Source organism: Myotis myotis, unplaced genomic scaffold (genome assembly GCF_014108235.1).
Source record: "Myotis myotis isolate mMyoMyo1 unplaced genomic scaffold, mMyoMyo1.p scaffold_m19_p_10, whole genome shotgun sequence".
Lineage (NCBI taxonomy): Eukaryota > Metazoa > Chordata > Mammalia > Chiroptera > Vespertilionidae > Myotis > Myotis myotis.
In genome coordinates, this window is record NW_023416314.1 from 66,341,576 (window position 1) to 66,363,860 (window position 22,285).

General features: G+C 40.0%; 1 protein-coding gene and 1 long non-coding RNA gene across 2 annotated transcripts; both read left to right on the forward strand.

The window, feature by feature from the left end:
• The first annotated feature begins 529 nt into the window (after window positions 1-529).
• Window positions 530-19,517, forward strand: MTCH2 (mitochondrial carrier 2). Its single transcript, XM_036325886.1, has 13 exons — window positions 530-710; window positions 4,039-4,123; window positions 4,277-4,383; window positions 7,879-7,905; window positions 8,094-8,156; window positions 9,778-9,835; window positions 10,095-10,146; window positions 10,573-10,632; window positions 11,735-11,828; window positions 12,756-12,803; window positions 13,755-13,822; window positions 16,220-16,295; window positions 18,763-19,517. The coding sequence occupies exons 1-13, from the start codon at window positions 624-626 to the stop codon at window positions 18,847-18,849; spliced, it is 912 nt and encodes a 303-aa protein (XP_036181779.1). The 5' UTR covers window positions 530-623; the 3' UTR covers window positions 18,850-19,517.
• On the forward strand, window positions 717-2,777 carry LOC118665042. Its single transcript, XR_004970521.1, has 2 exons — window positions 717-1,367; window positions 2,184-2,777. It is a non-coding gene; the product is annotated as an uncharacterized LOC118665042 (long non-coding RNA).
• Window positions 19,518-22,285: the final 2,768 nt, after the last annotated feature.

Genomic DNA, 22,285 nt, shown 5'->3' on the forward strand with positions numbered 1-22,285 from the left:
GTGGAGAAGACAAACAGATAAACTACAAGGATATGTCCTACAGGACGCTGTGGTAGGAAATAAGGGGGAGGTAAATTTACAGAAAGACCAGAAAAAGCATTTCTGAGAAGCTAGCATTAATTGAATGAATGCATGAATAGCAACCATAGTTTTTGTTGGCTATTAGATTTTTTTTATGGTTCTGACGGCGAATACCCTTTGGACCTTATGTTGCTGATGCCCAAATGCCAACTGCAGAGGCGAGTCATAACGAAGAATCCTTCCCATTATTTTCTTCTTCTGACCTTGCCTTAGCTGTCAGGGTCACACACACCCATTGCCACGCCCATTCTTCTGCTTCCGGGCGCTTCCGGCCTGCGCAGGCGCAGGAGAAACTCCCGTTCCTAGTGGAGGGCGCGGATCCTACTACAAAACGCATGCGCCCCAGTCCCGTAGGCCCCGCCCAGACCCCTGCGCGGGCGCGCGAGCGCCAGCCGTTTCTCGGGGCGGGGCGGTGGGCGGGGCCAGGGGGAGAGGCGCGCGCCGCTGTGTGTGCGTGCGCGCGCGCCGCGGGCGGGCCAGTGATCCGGGACCGGCTTGGTCGCTAGGTGGCTCGGTCTGTCCGTCCGTCCGCGGGTGCCATCATGGCGGACGCGGCCAGTCAGGTGCTCCTGGGCTCCGGTCTCACCATCTTGTCCCAGCCGCTCATGTACGTGAAGGTGCTCATCCAGGTATGAGTCGTCGCCATTCCCTTCCCCGCCCGGCTCCCTCTTCGGTTGCCGCTGCCCGCGGCGCCGGAGGGCCGGCTCCAGCCTTCCCGGGCCTTCAGCCGCCCGAGATGCTCCTCTGCGGCCCCGTCCTTCCCGGCAGGGACAGCTTCCACCGCCCGCCGCCCATCCGCCGCTGTGGGCCTTCGGGGGCTCGGCTTCTCTGCCAGGAGGCGAGGCCCGCCCCGTCCCCGTCGCCAACTGCCGCCCTGCCCTGCACGGCGGCTCCTCTGAACTTTGTATTTTCTCTCCTGAGGTTGATCTCGGCCGCTCGTCGCCGAGGGCTTCCCCCACCCACCCCTCGCCTCCGAAATCGGTATTCCCTCCTTCCCCTGCCCGGACGGGAGACACGCAGATCTGTTAAAATCTGAAATGAGAGCTAACATTTCATGAGCATTATTTTTCTCCTTTGACTGCTCTTACTGCCTTTCTTCTGTTCCGAGATTTTAGCCCCAGATAAACACAGGAGCCCTTTCAGCGGGGACCGCGAAGGGGGCCCGGAACTGCGGAGGGTCCCGAGCGCCCTCGACGGCAGCCGCCCATGTGGCACCTGACGCCGAAATCACATGTCTGCGCTGGAAATCAGTTCAGCGGAAAGTGTCAGCGCGTTGAAACATATATGTTAGTTTCCAGTGCCCTGTAAAATAATTCTTTTTTAAAAAATATTTCATTGACTTTTTAGAGAGAGGAAGGGGGAGGGACAGAGAGTTAGAAACATGGATGAGAGAGAAACATCGACCAGCTGCCCCCTGCACACCCCTCACTGGGGATGTGCCCGCAACCAAGGTACATGCCCTTGACCGGAACCGAACCCGGGACCCTTCAGTCCGCAGGCCGCCGCTCAGGGCAATTCTTAAAGGTATTTGTATTCACAGGCAAGTAGGCCAGGTTTCAGCCTATGATAAAGTTAGTGTTACCAGTTGCCTTTTTAGCTTCCCTGCGGTGGGAGGGAACTCACAGAGCTTACCTTTGTTGAGAGTTGACATACTTACATCACGCCTTGTGCCAAGGCTTGGACGCCTTTAGAAGTCGTCCTTTCTGCCCGGCCGGCCGGCCTCAGTGACCCCCTGTGACCCCGGAAGTCACGGTTGGGTGGGGCGTGCAGGAGGCAGGGGATCTGTGATTCTCTCTCAATCTCTGCCTTCCTCTCCGAAATCAATAAAAAAACATCTTAAAAAATCAAGAAGTCTACCTTTCTGTCAAAAATATGCAAGACACGCCCTAGCTGGTTTGGCTCAGTGGAGAGAGCATCTGCCCGCGGGCTGAAGGGTCACGTTCGATTCTGGTCCAGGGCAAGTGTTTGGGTTGCAGGCTCCATCCCCGGCCCTGGTTGGGGTGAGTGCGGAGGCAACCGATTGAAGTGTCTGTCTCACATCTATGTTTCTCTCTCTCTGTCTCCCCTTCCCTTCCACTCTCTAAAACTCAATGGGAAAATAGCCTCCGGTGAGGATTAACAGCAACAAAAAATATATGCAAGACACTGGGGAGGAAGGACACTGGGGAGGAAGGACCACCTTGAGTTGATGCTGACCCAAATGGTGTGTTGCTGAGTTGACCCTTGTGGATTCGGATTCTATATGTAAAACGCTATTGTAAAATAAGTTATTTGATCCAAGAACAAAGACTTGAATGGGAATGTATACTATGTCATCTAAACCGGAGTTGACAGGTTTGTGGCCAGAGAGTATCTCCAATGACAGCATTTTACAGTAAATCGGTATGAGTCCATTGCCCAGTACTTTTACGGAACGTAGGATTTTCTAGTGACATTCAAAGCTTTTGCCTCAAAAACTTGAATATCCTTAATCCTAATTACACAAAATCTACCTGTTGCCAAGTGTCTCAGGGGTTATGGTAAAATTCCCAAATACATGGTTTTGTTTTTTTGTTTGTTTTTTATAAACAGGGGTCCAAAGGCCCAAAGATATTTGGGTTTAATAGAAGTTATAGTCTAGTGCAGCCGTGGGCAAACTACGGCCAGCAGGCCGGATACGGCCCGTTTGAAATGAATAAAACTTAAAAAAAAAAAAAGACCGTACCCTTTTATGTAATGATGTTTACTTTGAATTTATATTAGTTCACACAAACACTCCATCCATGCTTTTGTTCTGGCCCTCCGGTCCAGTTTAAGAACCCATTGTGGCCCTCGAGTCAAAAAGTTTGCCCACCCCTGGTCTAGTGCCTGCTGCCCATGCGTCCATTTCACAATCAATATTTCTGCGCTCCTGAGTGTTTCCAAGGTTTGATAATTCTAAGGCGAACGGTGAATCGCCTGAGTTTTGGCCAGCTTCATAGAAAATGAACATTACAACAATAACAGCAAAAACAACTCCAGAAACAGCCATTATCATTGCAAGAGAAAAAGGTATATCACTCGATAAGAAAGCGATCACAGAAATTCCCAGTAGGAGAATGCTTAATCCAATATTTAAAAATGAGATATATTTGTAAAAATCCTGGGGAAACCATTCCTGCCATATTCTCAGCAACCAGCTCCCCTGGTCGGAAGCTTGAGAAAACGGGATCATGATGAGTCTTATCTGGTATTAAATGCAGTTCTTGGACAATGGAAACCAGCAAACACCCTTCAAGATGAAATCCAAATACATAGTTTTTAAAATAGTGGCATAGTTACACTTTCAGGGAGCTCCGTCAGGAGTTATTTAATTGAGCAGGTTAAGAATCACCGCAGTAGAGCCCAAACCGTGTCCTACAGCGTTTTCATTCTCTCAAACTCTAAAAAGAATATACTGTAGAAATAAGATGATAATCATTAACTCTAAAGTAGCCTTCGTTTGGTTGTTCATGACAGTCTGCTGTTTAACGTGGCCATAGCTTGTAATTATTCCCCAAGTGAATTATCCAGCTGTATCTGCATTTGCTTTTTGAGTGTTTTGTTTTGCTAACCAAATACAAAGTTGATAGCTTAGTCTTCTCATTTTGTCCAAATATATGAAATGTGTTAGTTTTCTTCAGAAAATATTTTTGCTTTCCTAGCACAGAAGTTCCCTTTTTCTACTTTCAGTTTGATATTAGTGTATCTCAGCTAAATGGCTTGCCTTATAGAATTTGAACCAAAAGAAAACTTGGAGTTAACTGAAACCAGTCTTATCAATCGACAAAACAAAAAACTGTCAAGGATGATGCTTCATCATCGCCTTGGAAAACATACACTGCATTTTAACTTGTGTTAAATATTAACCCTAATTTTGTTCTTAATTCAAGACCTTTCAACCAAGGCATTCAAGGGAATATTGCTTAGTAGTGATGATGTATTCTCTTGTTTTCAAAGGTGGGATATGAACCTCTTCCTCCAACAATTGGACGAAATATTTTTGGGCGGCAAGTATGTCAGCTTCCTGGTCTCTTTTGTTATGGTAAGTGTCTTTGATTTATTTGGAATTGGATGACATTGAGGATCATGACAGGCAGGAGTTACTGAAAAAAATTGTTAGAAACCATGTTTCCTTGAAATTTCTGTGTAACCCTTTCCTTCAACTAGAATTTAAATTTCTGACTTGTGTTCTTAGCTCAGCACATTGCGAGCATCGATGGGAAGCGTGGGTTGTTCACAGGATTAACTCCAAGGCTGTGTTCAGGAGTTCTCGGGACTGTGGTCCATGGCAAAGTTTTACAGGTAAGAAGAAAATCAGATAATCTTCCTACAGCTTTAGATTATCGTTTATGCAGTTTGTCCTACTTATCGATTCCAAATATATATTTATATGCCGTGGCTTTTCTTCTTCTTTAAAAATATTTGCATGAAATACCCATTATTAATTCTATCTTGGGAAGCAAAGGGAATTTGTGTGAAATGAAATAATTGATCTTTATTACACAACCTTCTTCCTCTGAACCTGTTGTTCTTTTCCTCACCTGAGGATATTGTTCCATTCATTTTTAGAGAGAGTGGAAGGGACGGGGAGAGACAGAGAGAGAGAAACATTGATGTGAGAGAGACATCGATTGGTTGCCTCCCGCATGCACCCCAACCAGGGCTGAGGGTCAAGTCTGCATTCTGCCCTTGACCAGAATTGAACCTATTGTTGGAGCAAAAATTAAATACACTTATTTGATCTCCTGTATAGCTGATTTTATTTCTTTGAAAAAGTAAAGCTGATTGAAACATAACTCATTCTGAAGTTATTCTCTTATTTCTAGAGTAATCCCTAGTAAAATGCTTTCTGTTACAATTTAAGTTTTTTAACAAGATCAACATAAAGGTCAGGGGATAATACTTATTTGTGGGGGGAGAGAGAGGAAGAGGGACCTTGCATTGGTTCTGGGGTAATGCAAATGATTTTTCTTGACCTGGACCGTGGCTATATGGATATTGCCTTTTAATTACTTATTACATTATACATTTGTATTTTGTGCACTGTTTCTTTATCTGTGTTACATTTGCATAAATTGAAAATTTGTTTTAAACCCTCACTAAAATATACAACAGCTGCAGGGTAGTGGTTACTTTTGGGAAGGGGGAAGAGGTAAGGGTGGAATTTAGCTACATCTGTGGCATTTTATTATTTTATTTTTAAATATATTTTATTGATTTTTTACAGAGAGGAAGGGAGAGAGATAGAGAGTTAGAAACATCAATGAGAGAGAAACATCGACCAGCTGCCTCCTGCACACTCCCTACTGGGGATGTGCCCGCAACCAAGGTACATGCCCTTGACCGGATTCGAACCTGGGACCCTTCAGTCCGCAGGCTGACGCTCTATCCACTGAGCCCAACCGGTTAGGGCTGTGGCATTTTATTTTAAGAAGGCAAGAGATCTTAAGCAAAAGGGGCAAAATGTTAACCTCTATTTAACATTTATTGGTGGTGGATATAAAGGTGAATTTTTTTCTGTATGTTTGAGATGTTTCATAATGTTTTTGAAAACATCAAAGTTACATTTATTTCTTTTTTAGTGATCCTTTGTTTTACCACCTTCTTTTAACTTCAAATGCTAAAGCATATAATTTTAATTGTACTGGTTTCTCAGTTGCATCATTACAATGTAGGTCAAACAGCATTGCCCTTTGCTCTATTTATAAAGGTTGTTATGAATACAAATTTTATATCATTTAAAACAGTCTATGAGAAGGTTATTCAGCATTAGTATAATTGAGAATGCAAAATTAATGGTTTTTTTCCTAGTGAATTATTCTGTCTCCTACTGGTACCAAGAGTGTGTTATACTCTGTGTTATAACTCAAAATATATAGTAGTGTATGCTAACCAAATCTGTATAATACTTTCAACCTATAATGTATCAGATGTGCTAAATTCCAAATATTTACTAATGGCTTATTTAAATAGTACTCAGTATAATCCTCCTTGTAATTTTTTAGGCTTTAACATTGCCCCAATTCTAATGTTTTATCATCTGATCAGCAAATCATGATTTTGTTAAATAGTTGCATTATCTAATTGCCTTAGATTTTAAGTGCTTTTCGACCTTGATTTGAATTAGAGAGTTTTTTCAGTCAGTTTCTCACATGGAAACTATTTCAACCTCCAGTTATTTTAATATTATTTATGTTATTCTTTTTTTAAAATATATATAAATATTTTTATTAATTTCAGAGATGAAGGGGGGGGGAGAGAGAAAGACAGAGAGAGAGAGAGAAACATCAGTGATGAGAGAAAATCATTGATCAGCTGCCTCCTGCATGCCCCACACTGGGGATTGAGCCCACAACCTGGGCATGTACCCTGACTGGGAATTGAACTGTGACCTCCTCATAGGTCGATGCTCAACCACTGAGCCATGCCAGCTGGGCTCTTAATGTTACTCCTGTTGTCGTGCCTATGGACTGAATTTAGAAGCCCAGTTCCGGGTAGTCTGTGGGTCAGAATGATGGAGTATTAATGATTTTTTGGTGCATTGATTACTGTTTCTTTTCTAGTCACACCCTACTCTGGGCTCAGGGAAAGTATTGCTGTTACCTAAATGAGATTCATATACACAAAGGCAATTGTCATGTAGTCAAAGAGGTTTAGGTATAGACTGAGAGCAAAGTGAAATTACTGCTTAAAACCAAGTTCCGGAAAGTAGGACAAACTTGAGGTATCCAAATATCCATTGGAATATGTGTTTCACGTGCAGTTAAAATAACGGGATTGGTACTACATTTAGTATCAAAAAGAGGTTATGCAGTCAAGAAGACAGACCAATTCAGGGTTGATGCAACTGTTAAACTTTATAAGAAAGAGTTCTACATATCTGAACAAGGGTTAAACTAAAATCTGTTTGGAATAATGTAGAAGTGACAGGTAGAAAATTTTATTAATGGAATAAAAAGCAAAGTCTAGAAATGAGTGAGAACTGTTTTAAACATGCCCGAAACTATTACAATTAATTCTAGTCAAAGACCTCTAATTTGACCAAAAAACACTATTTTGTTTAATCTTGATCTTTGTTCTTTTGCCTCTGATCTTTAAAAACATAATTCTTTTTACAAGATAAAGTGTTGTCTATTTTTTAATCTGGTGTGACTAGGAGCTTAATTGTCTGAGTCTTTCAATTTCACCTAGCCCATCTTTTATTTCTGAAATATCCCACAAATACTATTTCCTCTTTCAATATAACTGAGCTCCATCAGTATTCATGTTCTCTTCCCTGGTAGAAAAAAAGTCTCTCTTTGCTTGTTTTGGAAAGAGATACAAAAGACAATGTGAGGCGATTTCAGCTATTCAGACTTAGCACCAGTTCTCTGTTCTTTTGTACAGTGAAGAAAAGAGTCTTGCCCTAATTTGGTATTGGTCCTGCTTTTCTCTGTGAAAGACAGGAGGTTTTTTCCATGGCCTTAGTCCTAGGCTATGTTTTTAACAAATTTGTTTTCTGTTAAATGTATGTTTAGTAAATGATCTTAGATTTTTGTTTTTGTTTTCCTTTTTCTCCTTTTAGATGTGTTTTCTTGAGCATTTGCTTGTCCCTTCAGCTGACCCAGTATGTTAAACTTAGCAACAAGATTGTCTTAGAGCTAATTATAATTGACTAGTTAAAGTTAGAAGTTAATGGGAGATTTGCAGCAAAAAAAAAAAAGGTTTTATTTTCTACCAATAGAGTTTTCATTTTATGTCCTCCCTCAGTGACACTGTGACAGCCCTTCTCATCCTTTCTTTTCTCTTCCTTTGCAGCATTACCAGGAGAGTGACAAGGTTGAGGTATGTTGGAGCTGATTTGTATGCTTGGGCCCATTTCCCTTGCAAGTTATTCTTCTTTGGTCCTCTTTAGGAGAAGGGGCAAGCAGGCAGTCTCCCTTTCATCTCAGTGAATATTGGCATAGAGGGTGACCTCCTATTTAACAGTTCTATTTAAAACCATCAAGCTATGTCTTTTATTTGATTTCCAGGAGTTAGGACCAGGAAATGTACCAAAAGAAGTTCCATCTTCCTTCGACCAAGTTATCAAGGAGGTAAGAGATGAGTTATGGCCTATGCTATTTCCCTAAATAAGGGGATGTGCAGTGTGGTGGTTGTAGGATCAGGATCATCAGGCCTGTCTGTGCACTGTCTATTCCAAATGGAATTAAACCTTCAATGTAATTTGGTGTGTGTGTGTATATATAAAATATTTAAAAAGAGAGAGAAGAAAAGCATTGTGTGCTGTTATGAATATGTACATTTCAAGGAAACTTAATTTTGCCACTCATTTCATCTTTAAAATTGAAGAGGTTTCTACTAAAAGAGTAGAGTTACAATTCTCTAGTACAGAGATGTTAAAATAGTGGCCAGGCCCTTTGTGTGTTTGATATTATATATCCAGAAATGCTTTTGCAACATTATTCTGACTTTGGAAGATTCCTCATGACTCATTTCCCACTCTTATACTCTGCCATTGGAGTCTGTTTCATTCCTGACTTAATATTTATGGCTTTCATAACTACTCTTATTTCTTAGTCTTTACATTGTCTAATTGTCTTTAGTAAGATCACAATTTTCTAGTAAGTGCTGCCATCTAAAATATATATTCCAAAACAAACCTTACTGTAGGTCTAGATGTCAGATGAATCAACTTGGTTTTCTTTGGAGTGAATTGCCTTAAAAGTAGAGATAAATGTATTAATAGGCATTTGGTCTTTTCTTAACTTTAGTTACCCATCCCGTCTCATAGGATCTTTTCAGAATTACCTCTGGAATAGGAGTGAGGAATGTCTTAACTTAGTGACTGAAGATGTTTACATGCAAAAATGAATAACTGACCTGATCTATTTATAACTGCCTCCAAGTATTATAATTTAGCTTTCTTTACTACCTTTATATGGAGTCCTGTAAAAAGAAAGATAAACTAGGATAAATATAGCAGCTCTAAGATACTGCAGGGTTATAGGGTTGTGGTAAAAAAACAAAGTTTTGTTCTCCCAGAGATGTTGGTACAGATAAAATTGAGCCTCACATTTGTCTAGCATAGTTATCAGTCTCTGAAATCACTCACAATGAGAGAGCCACTTAATAATCTGAATACAGGCCTCATAGTTTTATTCTGGCTCAGTGACTCCCGGTGACTCTCCCTGTTTGTTTAATTTTTATTTATTTATTTATTTTTATTTTATTGATTTCAGAGAGGAAGGAAGTGGGAGAGAGAGAAAGAAACATCAATGAAGAGACAGAATCATCAATTGGCTGCCTCCTGCACATCCCACACTGGGGATTGAGCCCACAACCCAGGATGTGCCCTGACCACTAATCAAACCGTGACCTCCTGTTTCATAGGTTGACAATCCACCACTAAGCCACAATGGCCAGGCCCTCCCTGTTTCTTTACTTTTGTTTTTCTTGTCTGAAAAATTAAGAAGATAATAAATCTTTGCCAAGAAACTTTAAGCAGTAACTAAACATTGAAATCCATGAATGAAAGATATGATACAGTGATGGTGTGTTATATTGTAATTATTTAAACTACTTATTCTTCCTGACTTCAGGGCAAGGGTGCTGGTCGCTCACTTTCTTATTCTACAATATCCACCCACATTACTTCTCACAGGAATTTGAGTGTCATTTATTTAGATTTCAGAAGTGTGTGTTGATTGTTTCTAGACAACACGAGAGATGATGGCTCGTTCTGCTGCTACCCTCATCACACATCCCTTCCATGGTATGTTTGCAATTGATAACTGAAATCTGATTTATTCTCTTCTATAACATGATCTCTCCTGACTGCTTAGATGGTTGACATGGGATTTCAGTAAAGTGCCTTGCCTGCATGTTTTTGTATGCTTCATGTTTTGGCTTTTATCTAATTTATCCAGAAAGCAAAGTGGCTTTAGGTGGGAAAACCTTTTTTTTTTTTTTCAGGGCTATCAAAATTTATCTCAGTATAGTTTAAAAAAATTTTTTTTCTCTGTGTTCTGTAGTGATCACTCTGAGATCCATGGTACAATTCATTGGCAGAGAATCCAAGTACTGGTAAGTGTCTTTGTTTTCAAGTATTCAAGGAGATATGTTGAAACCAATGTATTAGAATAATAGTGCTTTACATTGTTATGTTGCCTTAGTGTTTATAGAACAGTACATATACCTTATATCATTTGATCTGCATAAAAACCAGAAAATAGTAGAAAATGGCCCAGGCAGGTTTAGGAGCCTACCTGGGACCTCATAAGTTACAGAGCCACTGAAGCCAAAACTCACAATGGCTCTATGTGACAATATCCTTAGGTAGTAATACCTTCAGTTCTGTGCCCAAAATCAACCGCCTTTGCAGAGTGAGAGTGATAAAAGTGGTGGGGTGGGGAGGGGAGATTTGACCGTGTCAGAAATGATAATTGGATATTTAAAAAATAGCTTGAAAAGAATCTTAATGTATTTTACCTTTCTTTCCTCTGTACCTAGTGGACTTTGTGACTCCATAGTAACCATCTATCGGGAAGAGGGCATGATAGGATTTTTTGCGTGAGTAAATCGCTGATTTGTGTGTGTGATTTTTGTAAGTGTAAATAAGGAAAATTAATGTTTGAAAAAAGGAAAATCATCTAACGTGTATCCTGAGAGAATATGTTTTTGCAAGGGTATATCAGTTCCCTTGAATTTACTTTGAAAGAACTTAAAATTACTACCCTCTTCTTTTTTAATTAATAGTAAAAACTACATTATTAAGTAAATGGTTCTTTTTAATTTTCAGAGTGTTTCTACATAATTGATTTTATTCATGTGTCCTAAGTACTCTGGGAAATGGGCAGAACAGCCATATTATTCTCATTTTATTTTTTTATTTTTTTTAAATATATTTTATTGATTTTTTTACAGAGAGGAAGGGAGAGAGATAGAGAGTTAGAAACATCGATGAGAGAGAAACATCGATCAGCTGCCTCCTGCACATCCCCCACTGGGGAAGTGCCTGCAACCCAGGTACATGCCCTTGACCGGAATCGAACCTGGGACCTTTCAGTCCGCAGGCTGACGCTCTATCCGCTGAGCCAAACTGGCTTTGGCTATTCTCATTTTAGATATATATTTTAAAATGGATGCTCTGGGAAGTTCATTTGATGCTGGTCATATAGCTGATCTGATAGATGTGACAGTCTGGTCTTCAGTCTGTAGACTAATGTTTGTCCCACTATTCCATGCTCCCCCACAAAGATCACTGAGACTCTCAAAACATGGGTTTTTTATGTCTCTTACTTGTACCTGTGTTTGGATCATTTTCATTTTGTAATTTTTTTCATCTTTTGCCCTGCCAACTTTGAATATAAAGTATAGTTTAGCAAAAAAGGTATTTAAGTCTCTTCTCCAGAGTAGTTGTTAATAGTAAGGTGAGCCATTGGCCATAGATTGAAGGGTATGGCTGGCCTGCATTTTAAAAATAGGAATGAACGTCATTAGGGATTAGCTTCATGTCCAGTTGTATCAACTAGAATAAGGGCTAGGTTCTGTTATTCGATGTCTTTTCCATTCTCTAGAATGTTTTGAAATCTCTAATTCATTGGGAAGTGTTTGGATTATCTTTTTATTGATCACACTTCTTAATTCTTATTTGTATTGTTTCTTCATGTAGGGGTCTTATTCCTCGCCTCCTAGGTGACATCATTTCTTTGTGGCTCTGTAACTCACTGGCCTACCTCGTCAATACCTATGCACTGGACAGTGGGGTAGGTTGTGACCTTGATGAGATGTGCTAGTGCTGACTTTATTGTATTCGATCGGCAGCTAGGTTAGCTTTAAAAAGTAAGATGGCAGTTTATTATGTGCCAGACTCATCATTATGTAGCTAAACATCAGTCAAGTTTTCAAAGGCTCACGGAATGACCCATGCTATTTACCATAGAGAAATGTACCTAAAAAGTCCTCGGTGTAGCAGAGTAAGCCCAAGAGATTTATCCCTGTCTCTGCTGCAAGGAGATCACTTCTTTATTGATAGCTAATTGTAGAGGCCACCATGAAGCAGGACTGTTTTGTAGTTATTCAGTGTGTTTTATCTAATCTGAAATGTTAAGGTAACTCCTGTATTGGGCTTTCTAGAAACCTCAGTCTGGAAGGTTTGGGGAGTCGGCCTTCCCTAGAAGTAATGTTTCCCCCACTTCAGCAGTTGTGGGCCTCTTTGTACACAAGCAGTCCCTCGCATGGTGGAAAATAGAACAGACCCAGGGATAGGACTAAATCCATGCTGTAAGCTTCTTGAGTACAGAGCCTGGTCTCCAAAGCATCTGGAACACAGCTGGGTGCACATAGAGGTATATGGTAAAAGGAATTTCTGGAGATTTTATTTCTAGGACATGGGGACAGGTTAACAATCTCATTTTCTTTTGAAATCCTCAGGCTGTTACATTGGTTCCTAAGCCATTTTATAAATTCATCTGCTGTGAATATGTCTACTGATTTTGAATCAAATTCATCATTTTGACCACTATCTTTTTATGTTCATAATCAGTATTTTATGTTTTCATGCTCAAAATTAATTTTTAAGCTGTCACTGATAATTTAGAGATAGAATATATGGGTATGGTTGGGGACAAGTAGCTGTTAATATCAACTTCATCTCATTATTCATTCTAATAAAGGCTTCCTTCCTGTTTTAGGTTTCTACCATGAATGAAATGAAGAGTTATTCCCAAGCTGTCACAGGAGTGAGTTGCTGTTTTTTTTAACTCCTTTTAACCTCCTAGGAATTTTGTGTGTGTTTTTTTTTTAATTTGGCCTGTATTATCACTGCTTTGAAGCAACCAGATGTTTCCCAGGAAAGTCAGATTTGTTAATGTTTGGCAGAGCTAAGAATAGCCCAGAGTTCCTACATAACAGTACCAGTGATAATGAGCCCACATGGTTTCGTGTTGAGCTTTCAGAAGAGGGATGTGGGCATTCTCATCACTGCTTTCCCTGATTCTCAGGGCTGCTTCTCCCTGCAGCCCGTTGATCTTACCGTGGAGAAGGCACCCACTTTAGTCATATGGAGCCTTCTAGTAGTTGACTTCTGAAGTCATTTTCATTGTTTTTGGAAGGCTTCTCATGTTTTTTTTCTTTTTTTAAAAAAAAAAATATATTTTTATTGATTTCAGAGAGGAAGGGAGAGGGCCAGATAGAAACATGAATGATGAGAGAGAATCATTGATTGGTTGCCTCCTGCATGCCCCACATTTGGGATTGAGCCCACAACTTGAGCATGTGCCCTGACTGGGAATCAGACTGTTAACCTCCTGGTTCATACGTCAATGCTCAACACCTGAGCACACTAGCCAAGCGTTTTTTCTTATTTTCTTCAGGGGTGTTTTGAAATTGTATTTAGTAATATTTGCTTTTTCTCTTAAATACTGTAGTTCAGTTTTATTTGAATGAGGACTCAATCACAAAATAAGGAATTCTTCTGGCCTTTATTAATATGTTAGCTATAGTGGTATATTAAGAGAAGGAAGCATCTCAAGCTGAAAATTTGTCATTTAGTCTTTCCTGGAATACTGAAAAAGCAAAGCCAGTATTGGAGTATTTGACCACAGAGGCACTAGGAATTTAAGGGAGAAGAAAGAAGAGAAGAAAGGAGACTGATGACCTAATAACTTAGCTATTGTTTTACTGTTTTACAGTTTTTTGCCAGTATGTTGACCTATCCCTTTGTGCTTGTCTCTAATCTCATGGCTGTCAACAACTGCGGGTAAGTGCTTTGCATTTCTTCTCCTAGTAGTTGGCTGCTGTGTGCTTGACAGGCAGAGTGGTCCTGGTGGAAATGTCAGGGAGGAAAATACAGTTGATGCTATTACTATATTTCCAATTTTTTTTCTCTGTAAGTCCCATGTATCAGCAGTGGCATTAACCTATAATAATAAAAGGGCAGTATGCTAATTAGACCGGACGTCTTCCAGACGTCCTTCCTGACGAAGCTGGGGCCGGAGGGAAGCCAGGCTTACATGTCAGCCTGGGCCGGCAGGTGGTCTGAGGGAAGCCAGCCTGGGCCCCTGATACCTGCGGGCGGCCCCAGGGAAGCCAGTCCAGGTTCCGGGTGCCTGCTGAAGGGAAGCCGATGCCGGCAGCCACGGGAAGGAAGGCCTACTCTTGCACAAATTTTATGCATCAGGCCTCTAGTTTATATTATAAGTGGCCACCTCATATTCTTTTTTTGGAATAGAGAAAGCATAGATAATGTTTCTCAAGTCCTTAAATATAATATGCACTTGCCATTATAGGTCCTGTTCCGAAAAGGACTGGATAATTACCAAATTATTCTATTTTTACATCTTTCCATTATTTTAAATCTTTATCCTCTTTTCCTTGAAAGTTACAACAGGTATATCAGGGATTGAATGACAACCTATACCTGTTTTTCCTAGGAGAAAGTGAGTTTTAAAGAAAGAAAAATGGGGAATTTGGTCCATGGAAAGTTTCTTAACCTTTTAGTGTATTGGTCAGGAAGGATAGGTGTGATGTGGTGCTGGACACCATTGAGTTCAAGCTTCTAGATGCCAGGTGACCATACCAAGTTGAAACAGGTTTTGCCTCTTGATTCGATTCAGGAGAACTCTGTTCTAATACAGTACCTGATACAATATACCATTGGACGTGTATGTCATTGTTTTCCAACAAGATAGCAACTGGAAAGCTGTATGGAGTTTTGAGCACAGTTGTCATCTATAATAATCTTCTATAATAATAAAAGCATAATATGCAAATCAACCAAACAGCCAAAGGGCAGAACAACTGTCTGGACAACCACACTATGACATGCACTGGTGCCAGGACAGCCAAGGCGGGTGCGATGCGATTGGTCAGGGGGCCCCGCCATCGCTCCACGATCGCCCCGCAAAGAGAGACCCAGGCCACCCTCTGCAGGGCAATTGATCAGGGGGCTCCGTGATCACCCCAAAGAGGGAGGCCCAGGCTACCCGGCCAGTAGCGCTGCGGCGGGTGGGCAGGGCCTCCCTCTGCCTGGGGTGGGGGGGAGTGATCGATCCGGGAGGGAAGCCCAGTCCTGGGTGCTGGCAGCCAGGAGAAGGAAGGCCTACCATCGCACGAATTTTGTGCATCAGGCCTCTAGTATTTCATATCATGTTACATTCTGTTTGCTTTGTAGAGTAGCTGCCATATTTTAGCCCAGAACATACTTGAAGGACGAGTTAAGTGTGTTTATTCCTTATAATTTTTGGAGAGGAAGTGATTATACGTGAGTAAGAGCATGTAGTCACCACTGTTACATCCATTGTCATATTTAGGTGCCTTTTTTTTTCCTCACATAAAAGTTTAGTTTATTAATCTTTTCATGAAAAATCTGCACAATCACCACAGATAAAGTCCTGCAGAACCTTTACTCCTTCTTTTAGCCAACACCAACATTGGCCTTTGCAGTCCCCTTGACTTTCTTCATTCTGTTCTTGCGTTCCTTTCTGTTTTCTTGAGGTCGTCGTCTTCTCATTTAGGCCATGTTTTGCAAGTCTATATGTGGGTTCATTTTTCTCTGCGTAATCCAAGGAATCATAAATCATGCCAAAGCCAGTGGTCTTACCAGCACCAAAGTAGGTTCTGAATTCAAACACAAAGATGACATCAGGTGTGGTCTTACACATTTTGGCTAGTTTTTCCCAAATTTCTGTCTTGGGTACTGTTTACTTTCCAGGGTGAAGGACATTAATGACCATTTGCTTCTGCTGAAGTAGTCTGTTGGTCATTAGCTTCCTGATCCATATAGTTCCTGTGTCATTCATGATGAAGGTTGATCTTCAGGCAGCCAGGGAGGAAAAAAGAGCCACTGTTCCCTCAATAGGTGCTTTTAAACACCACTTAGTTTTTAAATCCCATTTTCCTACTCTTTAGTTATATAATTGATGTGTTTTAGAATTTCATATCTCCATAAATTAAAAACCTAGATGTTTTAGAAAATACATAACTGAAGTTTATTCGTTGATTTCAAAACATAAATATAAGGGAAATTTATTAGAACTAAAATTGCCTCTCAGAGAAACTTCTAGGCAGAAGAATGTTTTGACAAAGATTTACTGGACTCTTGAGAGAATGTTTTGTGAATATTAACTTGAATGGCTCATCTTTATTTCTATTTCAGGCTTGCTGGTGGGTGCCCTCCTTACTCCCCAATATATACTTCTTGGATAGACTGCTGGAGCATGCTACAAAAAGAGGTACTTCTCTCATTCTCTCTTCCTCTCTTGCCCCTATTCTTCCCCCCTTCACACACCTCCTCCTCCATATATTTTACTTTATTTTGTTCTTGTTTGTTTTCTTAAATAATGTTTCTGGGATCCCAGGTTAATTCTTGTAGCTTACCTTTTAGCTACCAATTACTGTGCCCTTGACAGTGTTCCATATGTCATCTGGCATAGGAGTAAAATATGCTGCTTAGAAATCAGCAGGGGTAATGAAGAAGCAGGAATCCCTAGATGTGATCCAGATGCCTTTTGAGTTATCACATTCAAATTACAAATGGGCTCCGGGTAAACGCTTATCCTGGTTGTGAAAATGATAGCCTTGATTTCAGATTTTTTTCCCCACTTCACCTTTTTGTAACTTCTCAGAATCTCCTTATGTATTCAAGTTTTTTCTCACAGTGTGGTAGGAGTAAACGGAGAAATGAGAAGTTGTTTATGTCATTATTTGTTCACAATAATCTTGATAGACCTGATCTCTTACTGCTAGAGGCTTAGTCCCAGTTTTGTCCTAGTCATTTAGTTATGTCTCCTAAATATGTTAGTGAATCATTTTGTTTTGACTCCAATTTATTGTTTGTTATTGCTGTGAGATATATCATCTGCAACCAAAAATTCCTGATCACTCTAGGCAAAGTTTTATTAGGAACCAAAGTAATGGATGGCTGTGTGCTAAATTTAACACAGGACCACTTAAAATTGCCATCAGTTTAAAGCTGTTTTTGAGTAGAAAGCACTTTTTTTTTTTTCAATCCTTACCCAAAAATGTTTTTTTTTACTAAGTTTAGAGAAAGGAGTGGAGAGAGAGAAACACTGATGTGTGAAAGAAACATCAATTGGTTGCCTCATATAGGTGCCCCCAGTGGGAATCAAACCTGAAGCCTTTCAGTGCACAGGATAATGGTCCAACCCACCCATACCAGCCAGGGCAAGTGGGTAGCACTTTTTATAGGATTGTAGAAGAAAATATATGAAGAAACTCTTTGTTTCATTATATTATAGCACTAGTGGTACATATGAGAAAGGCCTTTGTTCATAAAGTTCAGTACCACTGCAGTTGTTTATGCTCAGTGTGCATACACAACAAGCCCCTCCTGAATCCAGGATAGAATTCTTTTATTTATTTATTTTTTATTTTTAAATATGTATTTTTATTGATTTCAGAGAGGAAAGGAGAGGGAGAGAGAGAGAGGTAGAAACATCAGTGATGAGAGAGAATCATTGATCAGCTGCCTCCTGCTCACCCCGCACTGGGGATCGAGCCTGCAACCCCAGGCATGTGCCCTTTACCAGAATCAAACCTGAGACCCTTTAGTCCTCAGGCCAATGCTCTATCCACTGCGCCAAACCAGCTAGGGCCTTTTTTTTTCTTTATGTTTTTATTACAATTTTATTTTTAAACATATATATGTATATATTTTTTACCACCTTTAAATATATTTTTATTAATTTCAGAGAGAAGTAGGGAGAGAGGGAGAGAGCTAGAAACATCAATGATGAGAGAGTATCATAGATCTGCTGCCTCCTGCATGCCCTCTACTGGGGAAGGAACCCACAATGCAGGCATGTGTCCTGACCAGGAATTGAATGTGTGACCTCTTGGTGTATCGGATGATGCTCAACTAAGTGAGCCACACTGGCTGGGCAAAATAACCATTTCCTATCATCCTACTTTACATATGGGAAAAACTGGGATTTTGAACAGTTAAATAACACCAATTATGTAACTCAAGGTTACACGACCTATATTTGGGAGAGTGGGATCTATGTGTAGGCTATCTAACTTCACAGTCTACTCAGTTAAACTCACACATTACTGCTTTAATTATAAGATTGTATAACCACTTCCTAGAGACCTGACCATTCTATTAAAAAATAAATAAAAGCACCTGGCCAGTGTTGCTCAGTGGTTGAGTGCTGACCTCTGAACCAGGAGGTCACAGTTCGATTCCCTGTCAGGGCACATGCCCAGTTTACAGGCAGATCCCTGTGCAGGAGGCAGCTGATCAATGATTCTCTCTCAGCATCGATGTTTTCAACTCTCTCTCTCCCTTCCTCGCTATCTAAAAATCAATAAAAACATGTATTTTTAAAAATAAGTAAAAGCTAGCACTTACTGACTGTTAGGACTGTTCTCAGCACTCTGTATATAGTGATTCATTTCCTAGCCCAGCCAGCAAGCGTCAGAGCCAGAGTCCAAACTGGGAATTTTTTCTAAATAAGTAAGAAATTTTTTGCCTTATCCATGTGGCAAAATTGGAGTTAGTTCCACAAAAGCTTAGCATGAGTCAGAAAGTACAAATTGCTACTCTTAATGATCATTGGTCTTGTCCTAGCTGCTTAGTTACATCTCCTAGAAACATGTCTAGAAGCATCTCTACTGATTTGGACTGGTTGATCTCATCTTCACACTAGATTTTATTTGTATTTATTTGTTTTCCAGGGAAATATGAGCCGAGGAAATAGCTTGTTTTTCCGGAAGGTCCCCTTTGGGAAGACTTATTGTTGTGACCTGAGAATGTTAATTTGAAGATGTGGGACAGGGACAGTGACATTTCTATAGTCCCAGATGCACAGAATTATGGGAGAGAATGTTGATTTCTATACAGTGTGGCACGCTTTTTTAATAATCATTTAATCTTGGGAAAATGGAGGTATTTGGTGTCTGCCTTTTTTTTTGTTCTTTTTCCCAGCACGGCATAATTTACCACTAATATTCCCCCTTTAGTTATTCTGAAATTGTACATTTTTGCTCCAGACTCTTTATTTTACTTAAACAGGGAAAAAAAGTTGCATTTTCCTAACTATTGTCATGTGATTTGGTCTTAATTCAAGGCTTTGTAAAATGAAGAGTACAGTCCCAAGAAGAAAGATAAATACTGTAAAATTTCAGAATAGTAAGGCAAACTGTATGGGAGGTCATGAATGACCTTTCTTTAGTACACCCTAAAAACTCAGCAGTATCCTCCAGAATTTGCCTCCCATTATATGCTTCTAAGCATTTTTTATTAATCCTGTCTCTCGTACTTCATAAAAGGGACAATCCATTGCTAAATCACCCTACAAAATCTCTACATGAAGCATCCACACCTTCAGTCTGTTATTGCAAAGTAATAAATTGTTGTCAACAGAAGAAAAAAAAAAAAGACAATTATAGAGAATAAGCAAGATTTGGAAAAGAAGCATACTGGCTTTTTCCCCCCAAAAGAAATTCTTGTTATTTAAAATATGAAAAGCAAATGCTGCAGCAGTAGCCCCTTCTCTAAAAGCTAATTGTTTTCCAGTCCCTAAATGACATCATTACATAGTTCTAATTGTATATACTCTTGTTCTTCAGTTTTTGTTTTGTTTCCTTTTTGTTGCAGAAGGTGAGTAGTTTGTTTTTCATTCCTTATGACACCCTTGGAAAGTGTACTTGTAACTTCATATCAGGTGATGCAGTCCACAGGGTTCTTAGGATATTGACCACCTCGCATGTCATACCCTCAGTTAGGCATGTTAACAGCATTTATAGGAGGGGGAAAAAATCATTTTAGGAGGCAATGAATTTCAATTCAAGCATAAAGCTTCTATTTACTCAGGACTTTTAAAAGCAGGTTAAAATGCTCCAAGATGAGAAAGCATGTTGTTTTACTTATTTAAGTAACCCACTAGGATGTTGCCAAATGAGTAAGCACTTAATTTGCTGCTTCTCAGATTTCTCTATGAAAGCAGCAGCCCCCAGGATATCCGACTGAGCATGCAGGTCTCTCCTTCCCCAGGGTTTAGGAATCAGCCTGAAGCTCATGAGTAGCTTACCTTGAAATGTCTTTGATGTCTCTTACTTTGTCTTAAAAAGTAATGTAAATTTTATATTCTATTCAATATTATATGCATTTGTTTTAATATAAAAATGTTTTGCATTACCCATCTTTTTCCCCCAAAAAAATCTTCAAGTAAAGATGATCTAGGAAAATGTGCCATGTTTATTATCCTGTGGCTTCTGTGCTCATACACGCCTGCCTCTTCCTAGTTGAGTCTGACTGTAAGGACCATTCTACCACCAGAGGGCGCCAAGACTCTGGTTTTACCTGTGCAAGTTGGGCTGCTAAAATATTTCACCAAGGCCTGGAATTGTTCAAAGGACTAGTCTAGGCAATCTGATTACATCCAAGCAATAGGTCCGATAAGGGTGCTATTCCTATGTTCCTCATTAAGTTTAAAGGCTATTCATAGAATAAAAAGTCTGAACTTTATTCAGGGGCTATTAAATTCAAAGGTACTCTTAAGATACATATGTAAAAATAATGAACTGACTCATTATATATGTAATATAGAGTTATATGAGAGTTATCTAGTAAACCGCACCCGTGACACTGGACAAGTGCTTTGCTTTGGCAGTGCTGAGCAAAAGTGCCAGGAAATATCCCCCTCTAGGGAGTGTGATGGTCATTGAAGCCTTGATTAAATAAAGAAAAGAATGAGGGGTTTCCTGGAACTTTTGGGGTGGTTGTAAAAGCAACCTTACAATGAAATAAACTTTAAACATAACCCTACATTCCAGCTTCTTACTGTTACCTGAACATACGTTGGCTTTGTTGTGATCTACTTTAGAACTGTCTTCCTTTCCCTCTCCCATTGACATTTGTCCTCTATAGTAAGAATCAGCTCTTGTGCGATCTCCTTGTGAAGTCTCTCACTCATAATCCTAGTTTGAAGTTACTTGCCTTCAAACTCCCCTCCCCCAAGTCCCGTAATTACAGTATAAACTGAACTGACAAAATGGAAACGACATCCAAAACCAAGTGTAAGGCTTACCCAGCAGGGCATTACTTCTCTCTGATTTGAAATTCTGTGAAAATAATTACATTTAGCCCTTTAGACAGGCCCCCTAAAACACTGGACTTTATAGAAAAACTAGCTGATCAAGGAGCAGCAGTATATGCAGTTGGTCAGTCTAAGGTGAGGGAGCAGGAAGAGAGAGCTTTGGGAAGTAATAACTGCCAAGCCTGTTGCATAAGTTTTCTCATAATCTTTGGTGGAAGTAAAGAAAACGAAATTCAGATTAAATTACTCATTCAAAACTGCAGAGTAGGTTTCAAAGCTGCATTCAAACCCGAGTTTCAAATTGTAAGGTCTATTTACTGCTTCATGGAGGCGGAGGAAAAAAATCAGCCAAATGAACCAAATGGTAAGTAAGTCATCCATCTGAAGAAAAAGGCCCAGCTCTTAGTGAAAGCAGTGAACTGAAGAACAGGCCTCCCCTAGGACAGAGAGCAGAATGGTCTTAAATCAGGAAATACGTAGTTCTTGCCTCAGCAGAATGATAAACAGGTGAAGTAACTGAAAATAGATACAATTGCCATGGCCCACCTAGACTGTTATGATGGTTTATACAGCTGGAAAGCAAAGTTCTTGTATATTTAGGATTTACTCTTTAGGAGTAGTATCAGTCCTTCTTATTTGGATTTCTACCGCTTTTGGAGGATAACATTTCTTCAGAGTGATCTATGTGTCAGCTCCTCTGATGGATTTTTCTAGAACATCCTTGTATATTGGGGGGCTTTATTCAGGCTGCCTTTCTAAATGCCATAGTAATTTAATCTTGGAGTTTTTTGTTTTTTAAATATAGACAAAGATGAGCGTTTATCTCCTTTGCAGAGATTTTTCGGGTACCTAAGAATGTCACATGTGACATCTCATTACCCCCACCCCCCTTGGCCCCCACATCCTATTGTCTCTTCAGACTTGAGATAATCTTGCACTCTGATTTTTGTCTTAAGGGGAAATTTGCAAATGAAAGGTTCTTCTGCCACCAACCAATGCCTTCTTTTCAGAATATTTTTGAAGGTGACTGATTAAATTTCTAAAGCAACTGAGTGTTTTCCTTCCAACAAACTTTGTCCTTAAGAATCAGCTTCCTCATCTGTCTGCTGCCTAAAGAGATGTCTTGGGGAGGCCCCCACACACTGTACTAGTCTTCCGTG